Below are 14,853 nucleotides of genomic sequence, written 5' to 3' on the forward strand. Positions count from 1 at the left end.
GATAGCAGTACTATTCACAATAGCCAAGAGTTGGAAACAACCCAAATGTCCCTCAAAAGATGGAAGGATAAACAAAATGCAATAAGTCCATACAGTGGAATATTGTTCTGCCATATAAAGAAAGTTCTGATGCATGATGCAACATGGATGAACCTTGAAAACGTTATGCTAAGGAAGGAAGGCAGCCACAAAGATCACATGTTATATGATTCTATCTGTATGAAGAGTCCAGAAGAGGCAAATCTATCAGACAGAAAGCAGATTAGTGGTTGCTTAGGTCTAAGGAAAGTAGGTAGTGATAGTAAAGAAGTACAGGATTTCTGTGTTGACAACAATATTCCAACAATTGAGTGCAGTAAAAGTTACACATATCTTTGAATGCACCAAGCAGAGTTTTCAGTTTCCTTGAGTTATAAGAGACATACAGTATTATATAAGATAAGGTGTACTGCATGTACTTGACATACATATATAAAAATGATTACCACAATAAGATTAGTTAACATGCATCATCTCGTACAGTTATAAAAACAAAATTTTCTGCCACTATGATGACAATTTACAAATACATCATACAGTGGTGTTAACTATAGTCATCATGTTGTATTTACCAGTCCAGTACTCCTCTATCTTATAACTAAAAGTACGTACCTTTGCTCACCTTCATTCAAGTCCCATCCCCCAATCCCTGCCTCTGATAACCACATCCGATCTCCTTTTTGTATGACTTTGTTTCTTGTATTGTTTTTTTATTCCACGTGTAATTGAAGTCAAACAATATTTGTCTTTCCCTGTCTCACTCATTTCATTTAATAATGCCCTCAGGATCCATCCATGTTGTCCAAATACAGAATTTCCTTCCATTTTTATGGCCGAATAAGATTCCATGGTATATACATACCACATTTTCATTATCCATTCCTTGGACAATGAACAGTCAGACTGTAAAAATTGAATTGTACATTTTAAAAGGAGGACATAGTCTCTCGTGGTTTGTCTCCCCCTCTGATTTCCCCCTCTTCATTTTTCCCTTCCTTCTCCTAATGCCCTCCGTGCTATTCTTTATGTTCCACAAATAAGTGAAACCATATGATAATTGAGTTTCTCTGCTTGACTTACTTCACATGATGAGTATTAAGGAGGGCATGTATTGCATGGAGCACTGGTGTTATACACAAACAATGAATCATGGAACACTACCTCAAAAACTAATGATGTACTGTATGGTGACTAACATAATATAATAAAAAATAAATTTAAAAAAGGGGGACATATATGTTATATGAAGTTATATCTCAGTAAAATTGTTGTAGAAAGGTAGGAAGGGAAGAAGTGAGGGAAGAAGGAAGGAAGGAAAAAGAGAAAGCTAGTACTGTACGTACATAATGAGAAGACAAATGGATTAGGGAAATCAAATTTTAAGAGCTTCTTAGTATTTTCCACAAAGGGATCCTGTGGGTTGTTGAGGGAATCAATGTTCACTCCAAACGATGTGCTGGTAATCACATCCATGCTGTAGGCCCCGAAGATGCTTAGTAGAGAAAGAAAGATGTAGATAATTAAAAGCGATACCTTTTTACTGTTCTTATCAAACACATGACACAGGAAGTACATATAGATTCCAATGACCAGGCAAGACAAGAGCCACACTTTCAGAACCACCTGCTACATCATGTGAAGAGTCTATATGCCATCACACTCACTCACGAGGTGCTCAGGAGGTGCCACTGATGCAGCTGGCCTTGCGCTAGGGTCATGGGGACACTGCAACATGTTAGACACACCTCTGAGCACAAGGAGCTCAGTCATGGAGGGTTAGAGACCAAGAGCTGGACATATTACAGTAGCGTGTTTTGAGTATGGGCAGTAGAAGGTGGATTAGCACTGTGTCTGAGAAGGACAAATGGTGGAATAATTAACCCTTCCTCAGGGCCAAGTAGGTGAAATTGATTGGGATCTCCTCTCACCACAGGATCTATGCTTAGAGCTGATTCCTCTTCAGCACATGATAAAACACCAACACCCTGTTCTGTGCTGCCAAGAACACCATCCCTTCTTCTCTACATCCCTGCTAAGGCTCCTGAAAGACCCACTCTGTCTCATCTCCGTCAATCTGAGATTATCCTTTGGACTCACTCATTTCCGTAAAATATAAGAACAAGAATGTTCCTAGTGTAAAAAAAGATATTAAATTACACCAAAATTGACTTAGGGGATGCCATAGCTAAGTGATCATATGCCACTAGTTTCCTAGGACAGTCCCAAGGTACATCTGTTCATCCTACATAATTAAAATATATTCCAGGGAGGGCAAAAAAAAAAAAATGGTCACCTCACCCATCCCATGAGCAGGGCCTTCTCTCTTTTGAGATTGAAAGAACAGCTGGTCATAAGAATTAATATTTAGTGTTTTGCTAATATCCTCAACAAATCAGGAAGGGGGTTAAGTTGTTCCAAGTTCCACATGTTAATGTTCCTCCCCCCCCACCAGTATGTACCAAGTGCCTTCCCCTCCCATCATTCCATACTCTCTACATTCAAAGATTTGGTACAGTTATGTGTCTTCTTTTCAAATAATGTATTTCTGTCTTCCAGAATATCCAAGGTGACAACTAAGCAGATGAATTAATCCTCCCTCATGTACACAAAAGAAGACCCTTTCTCTCCTGGCTGCTCTGCCTTTTTAGGTGAGTTACCTCTTCTTGGCTGGCCCATTGGGGTTGTAACATCATACAACTACCTCAGCTTGTTCACTGAGTAACTCAAGAGTGGGAATTTGGCTCTGTGGCAGCAGCTGGAAAGTGTTGTGACAGAGTCAGAAACCCAGCAGCTGCACTCCTACTTACTCTTTCAAGTTGATGGGCTTGCCTTTCTCTGCCTCCTTCCTCAGGTTCCTCACCAGCACATCTCCGTACTGGCCAATGATGGAGAACATCTACACACAAAATACAACACCACCTGAAGTTAAATCTGAGAATCAAGTCCTAGGATGACATGGCTTTCACAAGCATGGAGCAGTGAGTTGTAATAACAAATCTTATCATGTCTCTTGTAGGACATGAAAAGACCATTTTTACGAAGCCCAAAATCAGCAGCCTACCCTTTAGAGACGGACTGTGATTTTATTTCCTACCTGCCCCCAGATGCATTCCTTAACTTTCTCATTGAAGATCACTCTTTTCTTACCTCCTTGAGCTTTCCGCTAGTGAAGGCTGGAGACAGCAATGTTCGCATTCTCTTCCATTCTTCATCCTCAGATATAGAGATTGCACTTTTCATAAATCCCACCGGACCAAGAGGCTAGAAACAAAGAAAAACACAATTTGCCTTACATAAGTTTTGGAGGTCTCAAAGGTTGTGGAAAATTTGTTAAACAGGCAGAAATTATTCAACAAATATTTAGTGATTATCAACTTAGTAGTAGGCCCTACGGTAGGTGATTAACAGATACTTATCCCAAATGCCTAGCCTCTAGCAAGGCTGAGGACACATCCAGCCACCTGATGTGTTTTCCAGCCTTTATATTCCATCTCTTTTCAACATAAATGTGGTATGGGAAAATTTGGCAGGGAAACTACTCCTCCAGGGAAATACAGAGGATTAACACCTAGTGCATTCTCCTAAGCTGTGCAGAGTAGAATTGGATTGGTAGAAGGCAGCCAGATAGCCTGGAAAACTGTATGTTGCCTCAGACCAGTTCTGCCTTTACATATATCCACAGCATGAGAAATGGATGTCTTGATACGGAGATTTTTTTTTTAAAAATTGTAGTTAACACTAAAAAGATGAGGAATCTAGTTGCTCTTGTGAAGAAATGATACAGTAACATGGAAGTCTCTTGTCCCTGTATTTTCCCCAAAGGGACATAAGGAAAAAGAGAAACAATTCTCTCTTCAATATATCATCTTGGGACTGGCCTAGCAAGCCAACCAGTTTGAATATTTCTTCCATTTTCCAAAACTATATTTTGTTTTAAAATGGATATCTCCATGGCTAAAGTTAACAACTCAGGGAAAAACAGATGTTGGCCACGATGCAGAGAAAGGGAACCCTCATACACTCTTGGTGGAAATGCAAACTGGTGCAGCCACTCTGGAAAACAGTATGGAGGTTCCTCAAAAACTTAAAAATAGAGCTACCCTACAACCCAGCAATTGGACTACTAGGTATTTTATCAGAAGGATACAAACATAGTGATTTTAAGGGGCACATACACCCCAGTGATTATAGCAGCAATGTCCACAATTGCTAAAATATGGAAAGAGCCCAGATGTCCATTGACAGATGAACAGATAACCTAAGACATGGTATATATATATATATATATATATATATATAATGGAATATTACTTAGCCATTAAAAAGAATGATATCTTGCCATTTGCAACAACATGGATGGAACTAGAGGGTATCATGCTAAGCGAAATAAGTTAACCAGAGAAAGCCAATTATCATATGATTTCACTCCTATGTGGAATTTAAGAAACAAAACAGATGAACATAGGAGAAGGGAAGGAAAAATAAAATAAGATGACAACAGAGAGGGAGGCAAACCACAAGACACACTTAACTGTAGGGAACAAACTGAAAGTTGCTGCCAGGGAGGTGGCTAAAGGAATGGGGTAACTGGATGATGGGCATTTAGTAATGAAGTAATGAGCACTGGGTGTTGTATGTAACTGATGAATCACTGAATTCTACCTGTGACACTAATAATACAGAACATGTTAATTAAGTTTAATTTAAATTAAAAAAAATTTTTTGTCATATGTGTGTTTTATTTTTATTTTTTCCCATATAGCTTTTTACTTTTTTTATTATGTTCAGTTAGTCACTGTAGAGTACATAATTAGTCCTTGATGCAGTGTTCAGTGATTCATTAGTTAACTATAACACCCAGTGCTCACCACAGCACGTGCCCTCCTCAAAATAAAAAATAAAATGGATACTTCCAACACCATTTCATGATAAAAACTCACAAACTAGGAAGAGAAGGAAAGTTCCTCCACCTAATAATGAGCATCTAAATACCCTACAGTTAACATCACCTCAGTGAGGAAAGACTGATATTATGTCACTAAGATGATGGAACAGGACACTCCAGCCTCTGTCACCCCACAAAGAACAATTAGACAGCTATCCACAAAGAAAAACAGGCCCAAGAGCTTAGGAGTCCATTGAAGAAGCTTCAGCAACACAGTGGAGAAAACTCCAGAGAATATCTGCACAAAAAAAAGTAAGGAAAATAACTTCATTTTGCCCGCATTACCCATGACCCAGGCCAGCACTGCTCAGCACCAAGAGGACACTCCGTGACTGAGACAGTTCCCCTTCCTGGGGAACAGCAGAAGGATGAGCAACTATTAGCCCTAGTCCTTCAGAACATGGCACAAATGACCTGTTCTGGTTTCAAACCTCCCAGAGACTGGCATGGCTGACATCTAGACACAGCTAGGAACAAAGAAGGGCAGGACTAGCAGTATCAGTCAAGTGGCAGGAGTGACCATGTTTCTCTGTGTCCTGCTCTGCAGAAGACCCTAGCAGCCTTTGCTGCTGAGGAACCAACAGCCAGTACAGCACTGTGCACCCTCTAAGATTTTGCTGCTGATAGTCTCACAGGTTTTCACAATTGCAGACTCCAGCTGCCTCAGTCCTGCTGTGTCCCATCTGTACTCACTGGAGTTGCCTCAGCCAGTGCCACCACCAACACTGTGAGCCCCAGAATCTACACCACCAGCCAGTTTGGCCTCTGTAACTCAGCATACGTACAACATCAGCCCAGGCTCCAGCAGCTTTCAGGTGCCTGAGGCCAGGCCTGACTCCTGTCACTGGACTGCAGTGCTACATGAGACCACAGCTAAACCCTGAAGCTGTACACCTTCACATGGCCGGCCTGAACTCCACTCACGAACCCCCACTGCTGTGCATGCACTACTGGCTAGCCCGGAAGCCACGTGAGTGCACACAGACAGCCCAGACACTCAAGGCTCCCTGTGTGCCCACAGTCGGACAGTCCCCACCACTGGCACTAGCTCTGTTTTGGGCATGAGCCTGCTTTCAGCCCCTACTGATGAGTGTGTGCGTAGCACCAGCTCTTGCCACCATTCTCCTTCCCCAGCCTCCTGGCATTGGATCTGGTGGTGCTGCTGAAGACCCCAACAGCCACTGCAGCCACAAAGAACCCTCCACTGCTCTTGCTGCCAAGGATCATGCAGTGGCTGAAGTTGTGGCCCCCAACTGCCTGAACCAATCATGCCCTCCTGATTATTTTAATTTATCCAGTCAGAGTGAGGTACAAAAATGAAAAGAATTGGGAAGAAAACCTACAGGACTTATAGGACACCAACAACTGAAACAATATTCATATTATGGGAGTCCCAGTAGGTGAGGAGAGAAGTGGACAGAATGTTTACTGAAAGAAACAATGGCTGAAAACTTCTCAAACCTAGGGAAATGTATGGAAATCTTGGGACATGAAGCTTAAAGTCCCCAATAACACTGAATCCAAAAAGACTTCTCCAAGAGACATTATAATAAAACTCAAAAATTAAACCCAAAGAAAAACATCTTGAAAGCAACAAGAGAAAAGGAGCTCATCACATACAAGGGAACATCGTGGGCTGTCAGTGGATTCCTCAGCAGAAATGGTGAAAGGCAGAAGACAGTGGGTGATTTATTTCTTTTAAAGATTTTATTTATTTATTTATTTGGCAGAGAGAGACACAGTGAGAGAGGAAACACAAGCACAGGGAGTGGGAGAGGGAGAAGCAGGTTTCCCGCCGAGCAGGGAGCCTGATGTGGGGCTCATCCCAGGACCCTGGGATCATGACCCGAGCTGAAAGCAGATGCCCAACCACCGAGCCACCCAGGTGCCCCAGTGATTTATTTGAAGTGCTGAAAAAAATATCAACTAAGAATACCTTACCGAGAAAAACAAGGCTTTCAGAAATGAGAGGGAAATAAAGACGTTTCCAGACAAACAAAAGCAGACAGAATTCATTACCACTAAGCCTGCCTTACAAGAAATACTAAAGGGGGTCCTTCAAGCTGAAAAACAAAAAGGGCACTTACTAGGAACATGAAATCACATGAAAGTATAAATCTCACTGGTAAGTATAAATGTATAAATTCAGACACAGTGATATTGCAAACTGCTGATGTACAAATTACTTATAAGTCTAGTGAAAGCTTAAAACACAAATAATTTTAAAAACTACAGCTAAAATAATTTGTTAAATATACAATATAGAAATATGTAAATTGTGACATCAAAAACATAAAATTGGTGGAGAAGGAATAAAAGCATTGAGTTTGGATGTAAACAAAGTTAAGTTCTTATCAGCTTAAAGCAGACTGCTATATCTAGGAGATATGTTATGTAAGCCTCCTGGTAACTGCAAAGCAAAAACATAGAGTAGATACAGAAAAGATAAAGAGAAAAAAAATCAAAGCATATCATTGTAAAAAACAAAAAACAAAAAACCAACCCATGAAATCACAAAGAAAGATGAGAAGGAGGAAAAGTTGACCTATGAAACACCTGGACTAAGAAAATGACAAAAGGAAATTCTTATCAATAATTACTTCATATGTAAAGGGAAAGATGAAAGGATAGAGAAAATGAATATTACTAAGCCTTAAAAAGGAAGGAAATCTTGCCATTTTAAGCATGGATGAACCTGGACAACATGGACAACACTCTAAAGGGACGAAACCAGACACAGAAGGACAGGATTTGCACGATCTCAATTATAAGTGGAATCTAGAAAAATAAAGTCAAGCTCAGTAACAAATCCTAGAATGGTAGTTATTAGAGGCAAATGGCAGATAGAAATCAAATGGTACAAAATTTGGGGAATGAGATGAAAAAGTTCTGGAGACTGAATATACTGCATGGTGAGTATAATTATTTTTTTAAAGATTTTATTTATTTATTTGACAGAGAGAGACACAGCGAGAGAGGGAACACAAGCAGGGGGAGTGGGAGAGGGAGAAGCAGGCTTCCCGCCGAGCAGGGAGCCCGATGCGGGGCTCGATCCCAGGACCCTGGGATCATGACCTGAGCTGAAGGCAGACGCTTAACGACTGAGCCACCCAGGTGCATCTGGTGATTATAATTATTAATAATGTACTATATATTTGAAATTTAAAAGTAGATTTTACATGTTTTAATACACACACACATCGGGCTGCCTGGGTGGCTCAGTCATTAAGCTCTGAGTTTGGCTCAGGTCATGATCCCAGGGTCCTAGAATCAAGCCCTGCATCGGGCTCCCTGCTCAGCAGGGAGCCTGCTTCTCCCTCTCCCACTCCCCCTGCTTGTGTTCCCTCTCTTGCTCTCTCTGTCAAATAAATAAATAAATATCTAAAAAAAAATACACACATACACAAAGAAACTCTGGGTGGTGACAGATATGTTAATTCATTTGTCATAATCACTTCACAATGTATACACAAATCAAAACATCACAGTTAAATATATACAGTGTTCACTATAAATAGATATATATATATATTTAAATGGTAAAAGACTGAATGCTTGCCCTTAAGATCAGGAACAAGACTAAATTTGTACCCTCACCACTCTTATTTAACATCTTACTAGAAATCATAGCTAATGGAATAAGACAAAACAAAGAAATAAAGACATAAGATTGGAAAAATAAAAATAAGAGTGTCCCTATTTCTAGTTCAGGTGACATAATTGTTAATGTAGAAAATCTTAAGGAATATAAAAAAGAACACCTCTGATTCTAATAAACGAGCTAAGCTAGGTTGTAGGAAACAAGATCAACAGAAAAATCAACCCTGTTTCTATATAATAACAAGAATATGTCAAAGCACAGTAAAAACACAGTAACAATTATAATCACACAAAGAAAGTGAAATACTTTAAATGTATATTTAACAAAACATATATGGCCTTCCTGTGCTGAGAACTAAATGTTGGTGAAAAGAATCAAAGAAAACCTAAATAAACACACATTGCATTCATAGATTGAAAGACCTGACTTAGGAAAGATACAGATTTTCCACATATTGATGGATAGGTTTAAGTCATGTATTACAAAAGCCCAGCAAATATTACATAAACATAGATAAGCTAATTCTTAATTTGTATGGAAAGGCAAAGGAGCTAGAATACCTAAAACAATTTCAACAACAACAACAACATCAAAAAATGGGAGGAATCACTGCTCATGATGCTGAGACTTACTATATGGCCACAGTAATCAAGAGAGCCTGGCATTGGTGGAGGGAGAGATACAGAGATCAATGAACGGAACAGAGAATGAGAAATAGACATCACACATATAAGCCAACTCAATTTTGATACTGCTACAAAAGCAATTCAATGGAGGAAGTATAGCCTTTTCACAAAGGGTGCTGGAGCAATTAGACATCCATAGGCCAAAAACAAGGATCTTTGACCTACACTTCACACCTCACAGTTAACACTAAAAATTGACACAAAATGGATCACAGACTTAAATGCGAAACATAAAACCATATAGGATTTACATTATAAATATAAAACATAAAACTATATAGTTAAAGGTAAAACAAAAAAAGTAAATACTTGGAGAAAATCCTAGGGCCTTAGGGCTAGGTGAAGATTTTTCAAACTTGATGCCGAAGTCACAACCCATAAATGGATAAAAGGATACACTGGCCTTGTCAAAATTAAAAAGAAAAACCCAAAATTGTGTGCTCTGCTGAAAACCCTGAGATAATGAAGAGACAAGCTACACACTGTGCCTATAAAAGAGTAGTAAGAGGGAGACTCTTTGGTGATGGAACAACCTTGTAACGTCATTGGGGTGGCGGATACACAAATCTACATGTAAGATAAATGTTCAGAGAACAACACACACACACACACACAGGCACACGCACACGAGTGCATATAAAACTGCTCAAATCTGTTTAAGTTCTGTGACTAGAACCAATGTCAAACTCGGCTTGGACACTGTACTGTAGTTGAGCAAGATATAGCCTTAGAGGAAACGGCTTGAAGGTTACATGACATGGGACCTTCTGTGACAACTTCCTGTGAATCTATTCTTATTTCCAAATAAAAGTTTTATAAGTAACTACGTAAACGTAAAATAAATCCATGCCTACCCGCCGGTTTGTGAAGACAGAGTAACATTCTTTCACGAGTACCGTTTTGATCATGTCCGGATCCATGATAGCCAACACAGGCTGTCGCCCATCATAAAACCTGTGTGGGGAAAAGAGACCTGATTGCACTTAATATGACAGTTTCTGCAGTTGCAGCCACGCCTGGAAGTCTAGACTTTTATCCGGATGGTACCTAATCTATTCTCTGAGATCATGGTTAGAAAAAACATTAGAACATCTCTTAAGTCTAGGTGTGTACATGGGTATTTCTTGGACCATTCTCCGTAATTTTTTGTATGTTTAAAATGCTTCAAATATTTTAGAAGTAGGGCATACAGTTCAAATAATTCATCTATATTAACAAAAAGGAAGTTAGGGTGGTAAATAACTGAGGCAAGTAAATTATCTAGGAACAAAAAAAATAATGGAGAGTCTGTCTACCCAGTCACTAAAAATTATAATTTTGAAGATATATCAAACACATGAAAGGCATAGGAGAGAATATTAGATGAAAATTGTGCATACACTGATCACATATATGTAACATGTGTCTGCAAATGAAAAGACTTGGAATACTCAAAAAGTGATGGCAAAATTATGAATTATTTCTTTATTTAATAAAATTGCTTCCCAGTTACATGTGAAAGGAAATATTATTTTTAATATCGAGAGAGGTCCTTGATAGCATTAAGTCAGAAAATTTTGAAACAAAAGAAAAGAGAAAAAAAGAAAGACAGAAAAATACATATAACTCATTCTAGAGGTATTTCCTTTTTATTACTTATATTTATTCTTTATGTGGGTCCCAGGTGTGAGCTCCTTGGGCTTCATGTGACATCCCTAAGCAACGTGGCAAGCCCACTTTTGCCCATGTCTCACACAAAGCTGACTCTTTATATGTGATCCATCCCTCTCCAGCCTGACTTGACTGCCCCTGTGGCCTTTAATGGGAATCTGTCCCCAGCAAGAGGTTTACTTTAAGCTTAATTAGACCATAAATAAATAAAATTTATTTTGTTTCCACTATGCATCATTTGCATTTACTAGAAAAAAATGAAAGATTTTCCACAAGTCCCCTATTCTTTCTTTTTTTTCTTTTTTTTATTATGTTATGTTAGTCACCATACAGTACATCATTAGGTTTTGATGTAGTGCTCCATGATTCACTGTTTGCGTACAACACCCAGTGCTCCATGCAATATGTGCCCTCCTAAATACCCGTCACCCGGCTAACCCATCCCCCCACCCCCATCCCCTCTAAAACCCTCAGTTTGTTTCCTGGAGTCCATAGTCTTTCATGGTTCATCTCTCCCTCCGATTTCCCCCTTTCATTTTTCCCTTCTTTCTCCTAATGTCCTCCATGCTGTTCCTTACGTTCCACAAATAAGTGGAACCATATGATAAGTGACTTTCTCTGCTTGACTTATTTCACTTAGCATCATCTCCTCAGTCCCATCCATGTTGATGCAAAAGTTGGGTATTCATCCTTTCTGATGGCTGAGTAATATTCCATTGTATATATGGCCCACATCTTCTTTATCCATTCGTCTGTTGAAGGGCATCTCGGCTCTTTCCACACTTTGGCTTTTGTGGACATTGCTGCTATGAACATGGGGGTGCATATGGCCCTTCTTTCCACTACATCTGTGTCTTTGGGGTAAATACCCAGTAGTGCAATTGCCGGGTCATAGGGTAGCTCTATTTTTAATTTTTGGAGGAACCTCCACACTGTTTTCCAAAGTGGCTGTACCAACTTACATCCCAACCAACAGTGTGAGAGGGTTTCCCTTTCTCCACAACCTCTCCAAAGTTTGTTGTTTCTTGCCTTGTCCATCTTTGCCATTCTAACTGGTGTGAGGTGGTATCTCAGTGTGGTTTTGATTTGAATTCCCTGATGGCTAATGACCTTATTCTTCCTTTGATGTCATAGGGGAATTTTAAATGGTTTAATGATCACATCAAAAAATGGATGGGACCACCACACTAAATACTACCCATCTCCAAAAAGTATTCTAAAACTCAGAAGGTTTTAGTGGGGGTCAAGTATACTCAGTGTTGAAGCGGTGATGGAAATTACTGAGGTAGCACTTAGGGCTGTCTGCTCTCCCAGCAGCCTGATTGTATTTATTGGAGGATTCCCCTTGTCCCATCATGTTTCTTCAAAAACATGTGGGTGGACAAGGGACAGTGCTTTAGGGTAACCCTTTTCTTAAGGATGTCTTTTACCTTAGCTTTTTTTTCTTTAAATTCAATTAGCCAACATATAGTACATCGTTAGTTTTTGATGTAGTGTTCAATGATTCATTAGTTGCATATAACACCCAGTACTCATCACATCACGTGCCCTCCTTAATGCCCATCATCCAGTTACCCCATCCCCCCACCCACCTCCCTTTCCACAACCCCCAGTTTGTTTCCCGGAGTCAAGAGTCTCATGGTTGGGCTCCATCTCTGATTTCTTCCCATTCAGTTTGCCCTCCCCTCCCCTATAATCCTCTGCACTAACCCTTTATATTCATGATCTCACACAGCCCTAATATTGCTTCCACTACCAGTTAAATTCAGATTCTTGGGACCCACCCCATATGCTCCACATTCAGCATTCCGGGGGATGGAAACCAAGAATCTGCATTTTGAACAAGCTCTCCCAGGTGATTCTTACCCACAGCCAAGCATGAGAACCATGTACTAAGGACAGAACTGGGGCCCACCATGGAAGACTGGCTCCATCCACAGCTGAGCAGTACGGAATGTGGGAAGGGGCAGTGGAGCTGAACCAGTGGTGATCCAGACATCTGGGTTCTTTCTATGCCATCATGTGGTTTATGCCCAATGCCATTCAGAGACGATGGTTTCTGAAGACATGACCCGAGAAAAGAAAGAGGTACGGAGAGGTACCTGCTCCCTGCTGTGAGCAGCCCAGCACCACACTATACGTCTCCAGGCCTGATTCACACTTAGACCTGCACACCTAGTGACACATGTGATCCCAGGAGGCAGAGGTTCCAGAAGCTTTACTATAGCAGGCTTCATCCCAAGGGGCTCTTGGCTGAGACTGTTCACACCACAGGGGCTTCATCATAATAAGTCTATCCAGTGGAAGTTTCCAGAACACTCACCCCCAAAATCTTCCATACTTTCTAAAACATTTCTCATCAAAACCAGAAAAACCCTGCAAGAAGAAACAAAACATATTACTAATCTAAATCTCCTGAGCCCCATCTCCTACAGGGACGAGAAGGACTCAGATCACATGAAATGCAGCTTACTATCTCACTGGCACTCAGAGGGAAGCTCTTATGCACAGGTGTCTTACTGGAAAGGAGAGAAAACAAGAGGATATTGAAATGGAGAAATTCAAGTCCCTCTTGAATCCTCTCCAAGTATTGCAGATACTGAACAACTTACCCTGTCTGTGAGGACTACAGAACCTCTGAAATTCTGGCCTGTTTGGCTTGTGCCTGTGTTGTCTCTAAATCTCAGAGTCCTCTGAATTATTACCTCAGGGCCCTTGGGAAAACTGGAGCTAAGGGAAAGTCAGTGTGGCCTGCGCCCTCTGAACCCCCAGTCAGCATCCTGTTCATTGATCTCAGGAGGCCTACTAGAATTCCAGGGGATTTAGGAAATTAAGACACCAGTGACCTCTTTTAGTCTAGCAGATTTACAGAAGTCTAAGACATGTTTGTTGAGTGAGTAAGTGAGAGATGAGTGAAGGAATGACAAGGTGGACTCGCCTTCCAGTCATCCAGCAAACACAGGAAGAAGGGACCATGCCACCACTCCACAAAGGGCAGAACAAATTAAAATACTTGATATGAGTTTTCACTTAAGAAAAGAACAACAAAACTTCCTGTCCCTAAGTTTTAGCTGTGACTTTGATGTACTAACTGTGCAGAACAGGGTCCCAGAAATGTGGATCTTGGGGTGCCGGTACTAAGGAGTTGATCCGGGAAAAGAGGAAAGGAAATTATTGCTTTTCTGGAGAGAAAAAGTCCGGGAAGTTCTCAGGTGGTAACTGGGCACCGAGAGTCTCAGCAGGGAGAAGTGCGATCTGAGAAACAAGCCTCAGGTCTGGGGGAAAGGGACTCCACAGCAGAGAGCAGCCTGCACGTGAGACTCTGCCTGCTGGCCTTCTGATGTGAGCTCCTAACCTTCTGGCCCAGGGGGCCTCAGACAAGCCATCAGAGCTGGATGAGCCACACATCAGTCTGTGTGTCTGCTAATACATTCCACTCAGCACATTAACTTCTTAAAAATGTTTGTCAAAGCATCTCTTTTCTAGTGATTTTGCATGGGCAGTTGTACCTTATGTGAAGAACAATATACATATAAACACAACTTGATCAAAGATTAAAACCTGAGGTCAATAGAAAGCACCATCTCCCCTCAGCAAACCTCCCTCCCTGCTCAACTCACCCAGAAGGTGCCTACAATGAAGGTAGGGAAGTAAAGCAGAGAGCTCTGGGCCAACCTCTCAAAACCCAAGAGATGTCACCATTAGCAAAGGGTGAGTTAGAGCTTGGAAATAAAGGCAGGGGGTTGGCAATTTTTGAGAGAATTCAAGTATGTGCAAATTCCCTAAAGGTGAATTTGGAAAGCCCAATAAACTGAAGTTCCAGAGCTATCCAGCAAAACAAAAGGCTACCCAGAGCTTGTACTATGAACAGAAAAGCCTGACTCTCGCATACACAGCTTAATGGACCACTAGCGTGGACCCCCTTGATGCTC

At 40.7% G+C, this 14,853-nt stretch overlaps 1 protein-coding gene across 1 annotated transcript in view; it reads right to left on the bottom strand.

Moving 5' to 3' along the window:
• Window positions 1-14,853, bottom strand: part of LOC114203807 (cytochrome P450 3A12-like) — a 32,693-nt gene that overhangs the window by 13,523 nt on the left and 4,317 nt on the right. The window contains exons 3-7 of the mRNA XM_088016701.1: window positions 13,245-13,297; window positions 10,126-10,225; window positions 3,187-3,300; window positions 2,847-2,935; window positions 1,383-1,531 (exon numbers count right to left, since the gene is read on the bottom strand). Coding sequence (XP_087872827.1) covers window positions 1,383-1,531; window positions 2,847-2,935; window positions 3,187-3,300; window positions 10,126-10,225; window positions 13,245-13,297 — 505 coding nt within the window. The remainder of the gene's footprint in view (window positions 1-1,382; window positions 1,532-2,846; window positions 2,936-3,186; window positions 3,301-10,125; window positions 10,226-13,244; window positions 13,298-14,853) is intronic.

The sequence above is a fragment of the Eumetopias jubatus genome, unplaced genomic scaffold (assembly GCF_037043125.1).
Source record: "Eumetopias jubatus isolate StellerSeaLion01/CBP00866 unplaced genomic scaffold, mEumJub1_p1.0 scaffold_12, whole genome shotgun sequence".
In the NCBI taxonomy this organism is placed as follows: domain Eukaryota; kingdom Metazoa; phylum Chordata; class Mammalia; order Carnivora; family Otariidae; genus Eumetopias; species Eumetopias jubatus.